A 13,356-nucleotide genomic window follows, 5' to 3' on the forward strand; every position below is an offset into this window, starting at 1 on the left:
ATTCAATCGGGGAGCCCGTCCTCTTGAGGAGACGCTACGCCTCTCCTGGCATATGTACGCAAATATGCACCAATGTAGTGCATATTCAATGGAGCCACCTAGACAACCACCTTCCAAGGAGGAGTGTTTGTCGCCGTCGACAAAGAAGAGAGGACGTAGTGGCACTATCGGATGGATGAGAGTCTTCCCGCCAAACATCACCGCCATGGCTGTTGACGAGTCACCACACTCATATGGATATGGCCACCACCACCAAAGGTCAAGTTGTTCATACACATACGCATGTCGCCTCCGCGCCAAACCAATCGGCCCGAGACCACAAGCATGTAGAGCCTTCGACACACCATACCCAACAGACGACGACCAAGCTCCTGATCCAACGCAGGCGCCCCTACCAACATGAATAGATCCCGGGCCCGTCGCCACCGCCGGCATCTACCATCGGAGTCGGTGCCCAGCCATCGGAATCCTCCACCATCAACCGAATCCAGAAGATGATGCTCAAATCTGTCGGCACTAGCCACCGCCAATAAACACCGCGCCGCCCTCAGATGCACGCCTGCGCGACCAACACCAATTCCACTACCTAGGAGCCCTATCCCCGCCGTACGTGCTTGCCATCCATGGCCAGATCGATGCATAGGCCAAGGAACTCCCACGGTGCAATGGGTCAATCCCATCGCCGCAAACGACAGAGAAGGGAAAGAGGATATGGAGGAAGGGGCCGGCTAGGGTTAGCCCGAGCCACCCATGGAATGGCGCGGGCATTTACCCTCTATGTTTCGTCATAAGTTCACAATGCTTGTTAAGTTACATTATATAAGCTATGAAGTCATGCAAATAATTTTCTTAAATATGTGTCTATGTTTATAACCTAGAAAGGACAAGATTATCCCTTGGCTTATCGATTTGACATGAATTTTCACGTTGAACTAAAACAGACACGACACTGTAAGCAACGAAAAAAGATAAATCCCGAATGTCAGATTTTAAAGATTTGGCCAAGCGTCCTCTTCACCGTTGGATTTTGAGAACACATCTTAAATCAGAAGACACAACCACGTCAGCGAACGAGATTGTTTGGGAAAAACAAAAGTCATCGTGAACACCTCCCCACTCCTGTGTTCCATTATCCATCCCCACAACCTCCTCTCAAGCCTCACGATCCCGAGTAGGTCGATGATGACCAGATGCCGACAAGACGAGTGGTAACCCAGGATCGCGAGAAGGTCGCTGGTGTGGGGGTGGTTGTCGGCACGGTTGTGCTCCAGGGACACCCGATGTCTCCGCCGCCACGTGCCATCTCCTCCGGCCGCCGCTAGGGATTTTGCAGCAGGTGACTCCGCTGCATCCTCCCACCGACTCCTCATTTGTGGAGGCCCCAATGCCGCGCACCCCCACCAGCTCTTTGGGTGACTGTGGACTTGCTCGAGAACAAGGGAGTGGGCGACACCGACGCGGGCGCTACACCTCCAAAATCCATGCCAAACTTAGCGACATGGTGTCTCCTTGACAACGAGGAAGCGGGCGGTGATGGTAGCTATGAGGCCGGCAGAGGCTCTGAATCAGCGGGGGGAGTAGATGTCAACTTTTACTGTGCTTTTGCTCCTAACAAACTTCACGCTATGTCTGTAGTTAGTTTCCTACCACCTTAGAGATAGCATTTTCATTTTCAGGAGCTCTATGTCATGATTTCATCAAATGAGGTTATCAGCATGTATGTGCCAAATTGTTTTGTTTTTTTGTTTTGCTTCATCTACATGATTTTTTTCTGATCTGCTGTAATATCATGATCATGGAAAATATGTATATAGCTGTTGGAAAAGCTTGACAGTTTTATGTGTACATGATATTTTTGGTTCAACCTACGTCCATGTTGTCGGCATTAGTTTAGTTAATGTTTTGACATGCAAACTTAGATCTTTTTGCCATGGCAAACTTAACATGTGTTTGTGATACCATGGAAACTAATATATACACTTGTCATGTCAATTTAACATATTTTTTTATCATGGCAAATTGAGATGTGTTTCCAATGCAAGTTTGGAGTTTTCTCACACGCCATTCAACACTTGCCATGGAAAATTTTAAGATATGTTTTCATCGTGAGTTTAAATGTTTTTATTGTATGTTTTGACATGAAACTAAAATATACTTTCGCCATGGCAATTTAAGATGTGTTTTGCCATGGCAAATTAAGTTATGCTTCCCCGCAAGTTATGAGTTTATCACACACCATTTAACAGTTGCCATGGCAACTTTAAGACGTTGCCATGGCAAGTTCAAATGTTTTCCTCACACGCCAATTAAAAGACCATGATTTTTTTCCCATGACGAGTTTCCTTTTCTAACCATGGCAAATTTATTTTCATGACCATGGCATTTTTATTGTTTGGACCATGGCAATATTTTTTATTAACCATGACAACTTTATTGTTTGCGCCATGGCATATTTCTTTTTCAACCATGGAAATTATTTCTTTTTGTTTCGACCATGGCTAGTTTTTTTTAACCATGGCAAAATAATATTATGGACCATGGAAAACTATTTCTATGACCATGGATTTTTTTTATTGTTTGAGCCATGGTAAATTCATACTTCATAAGGTGGCAAAAAAATGAACCATGACAACTTTATTGTTTGCAGCATGGTAGATTTTTTTTCAACCATGGCAATTGTTTTCTATTTGTTTGGACCATGGCTACTTTTAGTTTTTTAGACCATGCCAAAGTTATATTATGTACCATGGCAAATTTATTTCTATGGCCATGGAATTTTTATTGTTTGAACCATGGCAAATTCATACTTCATAACATGGCACAAAAAATTATGAACCATGGCAACTTTATTATTTCCACCATGGCATATTTCTTTTCCAACCATGGCAATTTTTCTGTTTGTTTGGACCATGGCTACTTTTTCTATTTTAGACCATGGCAAAATTATACTGTGGACCATGCCAATTTTTCTTATTTTCAAACATGGGAAACTCTTTTGTGTTTTACACCATCATGTCTACACCACCATGGAGACTTTTATCGCGCATATCGTTCCCAAATTCTGTTCTTGTTGTAACTTTTTTAAAAATATGACAAATCTGTTGAATAGAGCATGCTAAAAAAATTGTACACCATGGAATGTTTTGGTAAAAAAATTCATGTGATTATTAAATGCATTATAGTTATTTGCCATGTTTCTAGAGAACATTTCTTCCTTAGTTTTTGTGCCATGTGAGTGATTTTACAACACACAATTAATCATGTTTTCATGGCAATTGTAGTTTTTCCATCTTGGCAATTCTTCTTGTTTTGTTTTCATAACATTTTTAATTTGTTGGATCATATTTATCATTGAAAATAATATTAAAACCTTGTTGGCATATAATTCTTCTTTCTTCTTTATAGTTTATCATGCCAATTTTCTGTAGGTGTTTTTTTAGAGGTCACCAAGTATTTTGATACAAAAGCCCAATAGTAAACGGCAGGCTCACTCAGCTGAATGGTGTTGGCGCGTTTCATTCGGTGGCAGGGGCCGCTCGCGTTGAAGTTATCGTTCGGCCAGGTGGCTTCCTCCTACCGAACGTTTCGTTCGCGCTGAGATGCGTGGGAATCGAACATCAATCAGTTATCCAAGTCCATAAACAAAGAGTTAATTACACTATTGATACATAAACTTGCACTCGATGTACAAATTCATGCATAAACTTGAAAAATGGCACAAATCGATCCTATAACTTCCATTCCGAATATGTTTCAGTACATTCGTTAACTCTCCGTTAAACACGACACGTGAACTGCACGTACATGTACTAGCCACTACACCACATGTTCTTATATGTTTATGTTAGAGATAGATATTATTTATATGTTTATGTTTATGTGCTGGCATTTGAACAAGTTTTATTTTCTTAATGTCGCTATCTTTTCTCTCGATTAAAAAATTGAAGTGATAACTTTTTTTAGGATTCAAACTGAAGACGTTGTGTCGCATGCATCAGACACTAGCCACGGCAACCTGCTACTTCTTGTTAATGTTAGAGATATATAGTTATTTATATTTTTTATCAGGAAAATTGATTTTGATCTAAGATGTGCATTGCAGAGGTTTATTGTGTGAGTGGGTCTCTCATCACTGTTTTTCCCGGTCGGCCGGCTATCTGAAATTTCTGTGAGCTGTGAATGCTTTTGACATCGTTAAAAAAAACTAGAATTCAAATGGTCAGATGCTCATATGCACATGTTTTCACACAACAACTTTTGTCGAAGTGATAAGGCGCGAACCATAACAGCTCATATGCGAAAACTATACCTTTTTAGCGTTGAATAACACTTTTTTAAAACATGGACGAGGTGCGTTAGCGATATCTCAAACGAAATGATTGCTAGAACGGGCGACACCATTTGTCAGGTAGGTGATTAAATAAATTATATTTTTAAACTAAAATTTTGAATTCAAATTTGTTTAAAATTTCAAATGAAAAAATACCCAAAAATTTGAGATTTTCTGGAAACCGGGTTTTTGGGTCCCTTCATAGAAAACCGAAATCAAGAAAAAAACCTTATTTCAAACCCCCTCTGCGGCACGTATATTGGCTTCTAATCAATTATTATGCTAAACAATATGAATTTTTAATAGAACAAAAAATAACGAAAAAAACCGTCTTCAAACCTCTGTGCAACGTGTATTTTGACGTCAAATCAATTATTATTCTGAAAAGTAAATAGAATCGATCTCTACAATTAACACAAGCTACCAGGTGGTGTAGTGGCTAGCAAATGGTTCGGGCGACTCGTCACCCTTGGTTAGATTCAGGCTAGCCACGTTAATTTTTATTACGGTATGTTTTAGTTTCTTTCCTTGCAACTGACTTATGGGACCCACACGTAGGTAGGAGCATGGGCCAGCTGGCATGCAGTGTTTAACGGAGAGTTAACGGAAAATGTATCGAAATGTACCCAAAACGCAAGTTGTTGGGTCAGTTTGTGTCATTTTTCAAGTTTATGTATGAATCTATACGTCGAGTGCAAGTTTATGTATGTGATTAACTCATAAACCGAAAATTCGTTTCTGATCTCGGGCTTAGATGGACCTGTTATCACGCTCGTCCGTGCACCTCGTGATCAGAGCCTCTTCGCGTATTTCCCGGCTGTATCCCAGGCGTATATCGCTAAATCATTTAAGGCGCCTCCCTATTTATTGCTGTCTGTTGAGGCGATCGCCGTCTCGGCCCGTGAAATATGCCTACGGTGCAGGGATTTTTATGAGCCCACCTGGTCCGTCTGGCACGACGGATCCATATCAAACAGCCAATTACCCCAATCTCTTACCATATTTGTCTGCATCCTAATCCTCGCTCTGTTCTATATCCCCGTTCTTCTCCTGATTGTTCTGTACACGCGACCATGCACCAATGACTGCAAGGCGAGTGTCTTTTTTGAGGGGACTGCAAGGCCAGTGTCAATCATATTCAACAGAAGTATCTCAACTGAATTCACGAGTATGATCATTGGGGAGATTCAGGTGAAGGGACGAGAGTTCAGGTCATTGAGTATTGTCCATGAAAATCTTGAATTATGTTGGGATGCTCACGGTCTAGTGAAACCTTCAGTTGGGATTACTAATAAAGTGGCAGATTATAGGAATCTGCGCGTAACAACAGTCATCCATCGCAAAAAACAATCCCCTCGAGGGCGAGACTGAGAGTAGTTGTATGAAGAACCCACCTGTCTTCCCGCAAAAAAAGAAAAGAAAAGAACACACCTGTCAACTGGATCATCAAGAACTCCGGGCCATCCTGCGCCATCGTCGGCCCTGATTTTACATATGCGCCGTCGCACAAAGTCGTCGCACCGAACGCTCTGGTGGCAGATGAGTTCCACCTCCCCGGCAATCTTCCACTACGCTCTACCAAATCGGGTTGTTTGGATAGGAGGAATATAGGAAACTAGATCTATATAAAACAGAAAAATTGTTTAACAGACTAAAAACACGTTTGGCTCTCCTAACTAATCCATAGATATGCAAAACTGGATTCCCATAAACCAGGAATTTCGGGTTTTTAGAAAAACGACTAATACTAATAGTCGTTTTTCTAAAAACGCGATCTGTATATCTCTTGGCCTGTCCTGCGATTCATGACGCCCGTGACCGACGACAGCCGCCACAATGGTGTGCCGCACCTTGAGGCCGTCCTCCTCTAGCCGCCGGCCGTCGCTTCTACCGCGTCGTCCGTCTTGGTCGTTGTCGCCGCCGATTTCAGCTCCTTGAGCATTCGCGTACATGCGACTGCAGCCGGCGGGTAGCTAGCTTCTACATGGACATGTACGGCCGTCGTTTTGTGCGTGCAGCCGGCCGATGTAATCGATCCAGAAGCTTGCTCTCGGCAGCTACGTTCTACATCTGCGTGCGTGTACACCCGTAATTTCATGCGTTCGGCAGCAGGCGGATCAAATTGATCCCGCGCTTGCCTCGGTAGCTAGCTTCTACACGCGCATGTATGCGCCCGTCCGGCGAGATCGATGGGCCTGCTCTCCTGTACTTGTATACCTCGACTGAATGTGACGGAAGAATGAGAAGATCAGGAGAGAATAGGAATAGTCTGAATTGTTATCCTAATGAGGAACTGACGAACACACTTTCCAACCCAAACGTAGTCTTATATAAACTGATTCTCAACAACAACAAAAATAGTAAAACAGGTTTTGCTAAAAATCAGGTAAAAATCGTTTTCTATAAACCAACGCCTAATACTTGCTATCCAAACAACGCCTAAGCTTGTGCAGCCATACTAATCCACTTGTCTGCACGTCATCTATACCACGGCCAAGGCTCAGATGAAAGCGAACGATCATGTGCCATGGATCAGAAGTTCAGAACCTAGGGAAGACGGCGCCATCAATCGATCGTTCAAATCAGCCTCTCACCCTACGCGCAAGGCCCACAGTAGCGCACTATTCATAACTGTATATAATCTGTATCTAGATTTTTCACGAACCAGACCTGCCATCTGACACCAGCTTTCCCCAATTCCTATACAACACAGGATATCATGTGCATCTGAGCCTAGGCACCAAAACGCCCTGTCCCTCATAAACAACGTACATTCTGCTGTCCAAATTCTCTTCAAGATTGTGAGGACTTATCAGGCCCCATTCGAGGGTACATACTTATCCCTATGTATTGATGTTTTCCTTACTTAACTATTAAGTTTGTAACATGTGTTTTATCATTAGAGATGATGGATCTCTCGATTGTTCCATTTACCGGCCACCCATCGCGCTGTACGCTGTACTGCCTGTACGCGCCCCCATACGTCTCGTTCGTACACGTGACGTGGCAGCCGTCCCTCAGCGTCCTGCCCGTGGGCCCACGCCCCGAGTCACCTACAATTATTCAGCGTACCCCTCCCGCTTGATTTTGTTTTCCGGCCTCCGCTTTATAAGCACGGGAATCCCCAGCCCCGGGTACGCACCGAGACGAGGCTCGCCTCGGCCAAATCATACTCAGCCAGGAGAGAAGAGCCCCCGTCCCCTTTCTCCTCCACCCAGCTCCCGCTCCCGCTCCCGCTCCCGAGGAACTCCTCTGCCATGGCGCCCCCTCTCTCCTCCTGGCCATGGGCGAGCCTGGGCATATACAAGGCACGCACTGAGCACCTCCTTGTTCACCCTTATTACCGTGTCAATGTTTTCTTCCTTGACTGACATCGTCGCTGTGCTGCAACTGCATGATCGACGGACGGACGCGCGCAGTACTTCCTGCTGGGCCCGCTGGTGTGGAAGGTGGCGCAGGAGTGGGCGGAGCAGGGCGGCGCGCCGCTGGGCTCGCGGTGGCTGCACCTGCTGCTGCTCTTCTCCGCCCGCGGGCTGACGTACCAGTTCTGGTTCTCCTACAGCAACATGCTCTTCCTCACCCGCCGCCGCCGCGTCGTCCCCGACGGCGTCGACTTCCGCCAGGTCGACCACGAGTGGGACTGGTAAGCACACTCCTCTCCCCCTCCTCCTCCTCGAGCTCGCTCTCTCGCTCGATCCGCATGCGACCTGCATGCCGGTAGGTAACTCGGTAACAAGCTCCGGTAGTTCGCTGCGTTGCTCCCCGGGTTTTCCGGACTTCAACGCGAAGCGCGTGGGCACGAGTAAGAAGCCAAGCAGTATATTTATTTAAGTGCAGCACGACAGTTAGTTTATGACGCCATGAATGCAACTCCAACCTATAAACGGAGCATCTCTGCGTCAAGCCGTCCGGAATGTTTCTTGCGTCCGGAGTCTAGACTCCGTGGAGCCAAAGAGATGTTGGACACGTCGGGAGCTCCGGCAATTGCCATGGCACTCTCCAACCGCCATGACGTCTCCCGAGCTCCCTTTTCCCGGTCAATATGTCACGCCGCTGAAATCCTGAAACATTATATTGTTTGAACATTATTACGTCGGCACACACATTTCTGATAAGATGACCTGACAGCAACTAGTAAGCCGGTAAAATGGTGTACAGTATACTACTCCAGTAGTTTATCTTGTCAAAAATTTCGGAGGAATGATTTATTTTTTGTTGCTCTGCTGGACCCACCCGCAGGGATAACTTCCTGGTGCTGCAAACGCTGATTGGTGCGGCGCTGGTCAACGGCCCGCTGCCCCTCCCGGGACTGGAGGATCTCCGCGTGTGGGACCCGCGGGGGCTGGGCATCGCGCTGCTGCTGCATGTGGGCTTGTCAGAGCCCGTGTTCTACTGGGCCCACCGGGCCCTGCACGGGGCCCCGCTCTTCGGCCAGTACCACGCCGGGCACCACTCCACGCCGGTGACCCAGCCATTGACAGGTACGTACGTAACGTACGCGGTACGCGGCAGCGAAGCATGGTTGCAGGCAGGATCGCAGCCGCAGAGCCGAGCAGAGCTCCGGCCAACCCAACCCAACCAAACAGCCCCAGTGGCAAAAAAAAAGAAGAGACAAAGCATGTGTGCCCGTGCTGCATGGAGCCCCGTCTTTTTTCTCTGATTCGTGACATGCGCCAGACACCAGTACCAACCAAATTGCGCCACGATATTTTCCGTTGTAGGAGTATACGTTTTTACCATGGACACAGCCTTGCGGCATCAATAGTTACCGTGCATGGCAACAATGCAGCATCAAGTATTTCCATATGTGACCAAGTTTTCTCGGTCTTGTTTGGTGGCAGCTGGATTCGGCACGCCGTTGGAGGCCCTGCTGCTGACGCTGACGACGGGGGTCCCGCTGGCAGGGGCCTTCCTGATGGGGGCTGGGTCCCTGGGCCTGGTCTACGTGCACCTCCTCACGTTCGACTATCTTCGGAGCATGGGGTACAGCAATGTAGAGGTCATCTCTCACAGGGTCTTCGAGGCTCTTCCCCCGCTCAGATACCTCATCTACACCCCGACGTGAGTCAAAATCATTTTCCTTTCGACAGTGTAACAAGTACGCAATTATTTGGCAGTAAAAGCAGTCATTCTTCACGCGTAGTAATTTCTTTTCATTGCCCCTCCTGGGGTCTGCATGTGACACTAGCCGCTATCCCTTGTTTCATACGATTTACAGTCAAGCTGATGCACTCACGTGTTTGTTTACATCCTTCTCTCAAGTGGTTGGAATGGAAATTAAGGTTGATCGCCGCGGTAGGATTTGATTGGTAGTGCTAATCCATGCATAATGTTTTGCTATATGCAGGTATCTGAGCCTGCACCACAGGGAGAAGGACTCCAACTTCTGCCTGTTCATGCCTCTCTTCGACCTCCTGGGCGGCACCCTAAACTCCAAGTCATGGGAGCTGCAGAAGGAGATCTACCAAGGTACGCAATGCCACTACTAATCACCCGAGGACCCCTACACTCATCAATTTTATTCTCGCACAGTAGCAACAGGAGTAGTAGTACGTGTACGAACGAACTAACTGGAGTATAGTAACATTAATGAGGCATGCATATGCATGCATGTGTTGCCGTCTTGTGTTGGTCCCGCTCAGCACTTCATTAACCAACTAATCAAGCAATGGCGTGTGCTCCGCGAACTAATCATCACCAAGCAAAGCAACTAACGGCCGGACGTACGTTGGTTTGTGCGTACATGGTGCAGGGAAGAACGATCGGGTGCCGGAGTTCGTGTTCCTGGTGCACGTGGTGGACATCATGTCGTCGATGCACGTCCCGTTCGTGCTGCGCTCCATCTCATCGGTGCCGTTCGAGAACCACCTCATTCTGCTCCCCTTCTGGCCCGTGGCCCTGGTCTACGGGCTGCTCATGTGGTGCTGCTCCAAGACCTTCCTCGTCAGCTTCTACTACCTCCGCGGCCGCCTCCACCAGACCTGGAGCGTGCCCCGCCACGGCTTCCAGTACTTCATCCCGGCCGCCAAGGCCGGCATCAACCGCCAGATCGAGCTCGCCATCCTCCGCGCCGACAGGATGGGCGTCAAGGTCCTCAGCCTCGCCGCCCTCAACAAGGTACTCTACCGCGTGCATGTATGCACTGCACCATCCCTCCATTAATGAATGAAACCACATCTTCTTTTCATTAGGTGTTGGTCGCAAGTCTTTAGAGAAGATAGAGGCTACGGTGCAACCACCCCATGCCTCTTTGCTGCTGGCCTGTCCGTGTCTGGTTGGCCGGCGCCCCGCAGCGGTAGTATGCAGCACAGTGCTCCGCCACTGCTAGTGCTAGGTAGGAGAGCGATGGTACTCAATCAGACGGGAGATCGATCGGTAGGGGTACTACAGCGGGAGCCGGGAGGCATGTGAGCGCATTCAAGAGCGGCAATGGCGAATGGCGGGCGGGCCTAGTCGGCGACGACGCAAAGCGCGCGGTGCATGGGAGAAGTAGTACTGTACCATACAGTTGAGATCGGGATCGGGAGGTCGGCCATGCAGAGGCACATTACTGTGTCGTTGGCAGGAATGCCATGCGCTAGCTAGCTGGTGGGTGGGGTGGCGCGGCAGCAACCAAAGGTGGCCAACTTGTCCTTGCCGTTCCCGCTTCCATGTGCCGGCGACAGCACTGCCGCTGCGAGTGGGCCACAGAGCCATCTATCCATCCATCGGTGGCCGGCCCGGCCGATCTGAGGCGTTTGCCGTGGACCGCTTTGGCACGGCTTCTTTATCCTGTCCTCGCGGCTCACGTGGCCCAATCGCGGCGCGCAATTTTAGTGGCTGGTGCATGCATGCATGCCTGCCATGGGGAAGCACTGTGCGTGGATCGAGGGGCACAGGGCTTTGCAGAGAGCAGGCCAGGGCCGGCGAAGAGTCGGCCTGCGCCGTCCGAGTGGTCGCGCATGGGTTGGGTTGGTTGGTGCCAAGATCTCTGCGTGGGTTCGGCGGCCTGGTCCCGCTCGAGCTCTGGGCTGTGCCTGTCAGCCTGTGCCGTGCTGACGAACGGAGGCCGGCAGATAAGTCGGTACAGTGTACGTCTGTATTGCTGTACCTGCACAATTCCAAACTGTTTACAGTGACGGGTTTATACGAGAACAGTCCTCCCAGAACCATCCAGCTTCTGAACAATCCTTTTCTAAGAAGTACGTAATTTCTTTATCTTCAAAACTCTCAGTTAATTTATTTTTTCTGTACCAGAACGAGGCATTGAACGGAGGTGGCACCCTGTTCGTGGACAAGCACCCTGACCTGAGGGTGAGGGTGGTGCACGGCAACACCCTCACGGCCGCCGTGATCCTGAACGAGATCCCCAGCAACACCAAGGAGGTGTTCCTCACCGGCGCCACGTCCAAGCTCGGCAGGGCCATCGCCCTCTACCTCTGCCGGAAAAAGATCAGAGTCGTGGTACGCATCCATATATCCCTGAATCCACAAAGATAGGCGATGATTCAGAGGGTCAATAAGTTGTGATAATTTCTCTTTGTTGCTTCAGATGCTGACCATGTCGTCGGAGAGGTTCCTGAAGATCCAGAGGGAGGCGCCCGCGGAGTTCCAGCAGTACCTCGTGCAGGTCACCAAGTACCAGGCCGCGCAGAACTGCAAGGTCTCACCGCCGTTCAAACCATCCGATTGCTCATCAATTTGTACCCTTGTGCTATGATGTGTTGACATGGTGGTAACGTTGGGTGTGCAGACGTGGCTCGTGGGCAAGTGGCTGTCGCCGAGGGAGCAGCGGTGGGCGCCGCCGGGGACGCACTTCCACCAGTTCGTCGTGCCGCCCATCATCGGGTTCCGTCGCGACTGCACCTACGGCAAGCTCGCCGCCATGAGGCTCCCCAAGGACGTGCAGGGCCTCGGCTCCTGCGAGGTAACTAACGCACACAGCCATGACCGTCGGATGATCCATGCCATCCCGCCCCGCGTGTACTGACAGCGATCGATGGCTTGTGTGTTTGTTTCAGTACTCTATGGAGCGAGGGGTGGTGCACGCGTGCCACGCCGGCGGCGTGGTGCACTTCCTGGAGGGGTGGGAGCACCACGAGGTGGGCGCGCTCGACGTCGACCGGATCGACGTCGTGTGGAAGGCGGCGCTCAAGCACGGCCTCACGCCGGTGTGATGTGATCGCTCGTCGTCGACGCAGGTGTAGCGCAGGTGCAGAATGCAGCTGAAACGAAGCAACTAAGATCGCTCCCTCCTCCATCCATATGTATTGTTGTACTCCATTCATGTCAAATGTACCACTGATACCGGCTTGACGAGACAAGAGACTGGATTAATCGAACCGCCCAAGGACAGCACACTTGTTTTGATTCGTCATCTTTTTTCTATGACAAGAACCCCCCAAAAGGGATAGTAGAGTTTACATCAACATTTCGACGGAGAATGAACGACGATCAATCAAGGCCGGAGAGGGGCGGGAAGATGCGTGATAAGGTAGTGGTGCACGATCGATCTATTGCTCTCTGAAGTAGTAGCTATTACAGATTGATTACAAGGAGCGGGGCTCGAATGGGAAGAACAAGAGGAACTAGGGTTCGGGAGTGAGCTAGGTAGCCGCCGTCGATTCATTCGGTGATCCTCTGGATGGATGATGCAGCCTCTTTCGCCTCCTCAAGTAGCGGCGCAGGTGGGCTTCAGTTAGCCCACGTCGGCCCGAAGACGCGTGGGTTGGGCTTCCTGGGCCAGGTCGACCGCGGTGCAGAGGCGACGCGGTCGCTGTTGTCGCTGACTTGCGGCCCTGGTCTGTCAGGGGCGTTGACATCCCCCTCTCCTTGAGTCGAGGCTTGTCCCCAAGCCTCAGCTAGCGGGAACCGCTCCTTGAGACCGGCTTCGTCCTCCCAAGTGTCAACCAGTACATCTGAATTGGACCAACGGACGCGAACCTGCTCGCGCATCTTGCCCTTCGACAGCCTCCACGTTGACTGAAGAATTGTCACAGGAACTGCAAGTTCGTCAGAACAATGAGGAAGCTGAGGTTCGACCGTCA

General features: G+C 49.2%; 1 protein-coding gene across 1 annotated transcript; it reads left to right on the forward strand.

The window, feature by feature from the left end:
• Window positions 1-7,425: 7,425 nt before the first annotated feature.
• On the forward strand, window positions 7,426-12,681 carry LOC109752401 (very-long-chain aldehyde decarbonylase GL1-2). Its single transcript, XM_020311304.4, has 10 exons — window positions 7,426-7,638; window positions 7,750-7,973; window positions 8,570-8,811; window positions 9,172-9,391; window positions 9,678-9,799; window positions 10,083-10,447; window positions 11,567-11,773; window positions 11,862-11,972; window positions 12,063-12,236; window positions 12,331-12,681. Exons 1-10 carry the CDS (start codon window positions 7,588-7,590, stop codon window positions 12,484-12,486), a joined length of 1,872 nt encoding a protein of 623 aa, XP_020166893.1. The 5' UTR covers window positions 7,426-7,587; the 3' UTR covers window positions 12,487-12,681.
• Window positions 12,682-13,356: the final 675 nt, after the last annotated feature.

This window comes from Aegilops tauschii, chromosome 6 (assembly GCF_002575655.3).
Source record: "Aegilops tauschii subsp. strangulata cultivar AL8/78 chromosome 6, Aet v6.0, whole genome shotgun sequence".
NCBI classification, from domain to species: Eukaryota; Viridiplantae; Streptophyta; class Magnoliopsida; order Poales; family Poaceae; genus Aegilops; species Aegilops tauschii.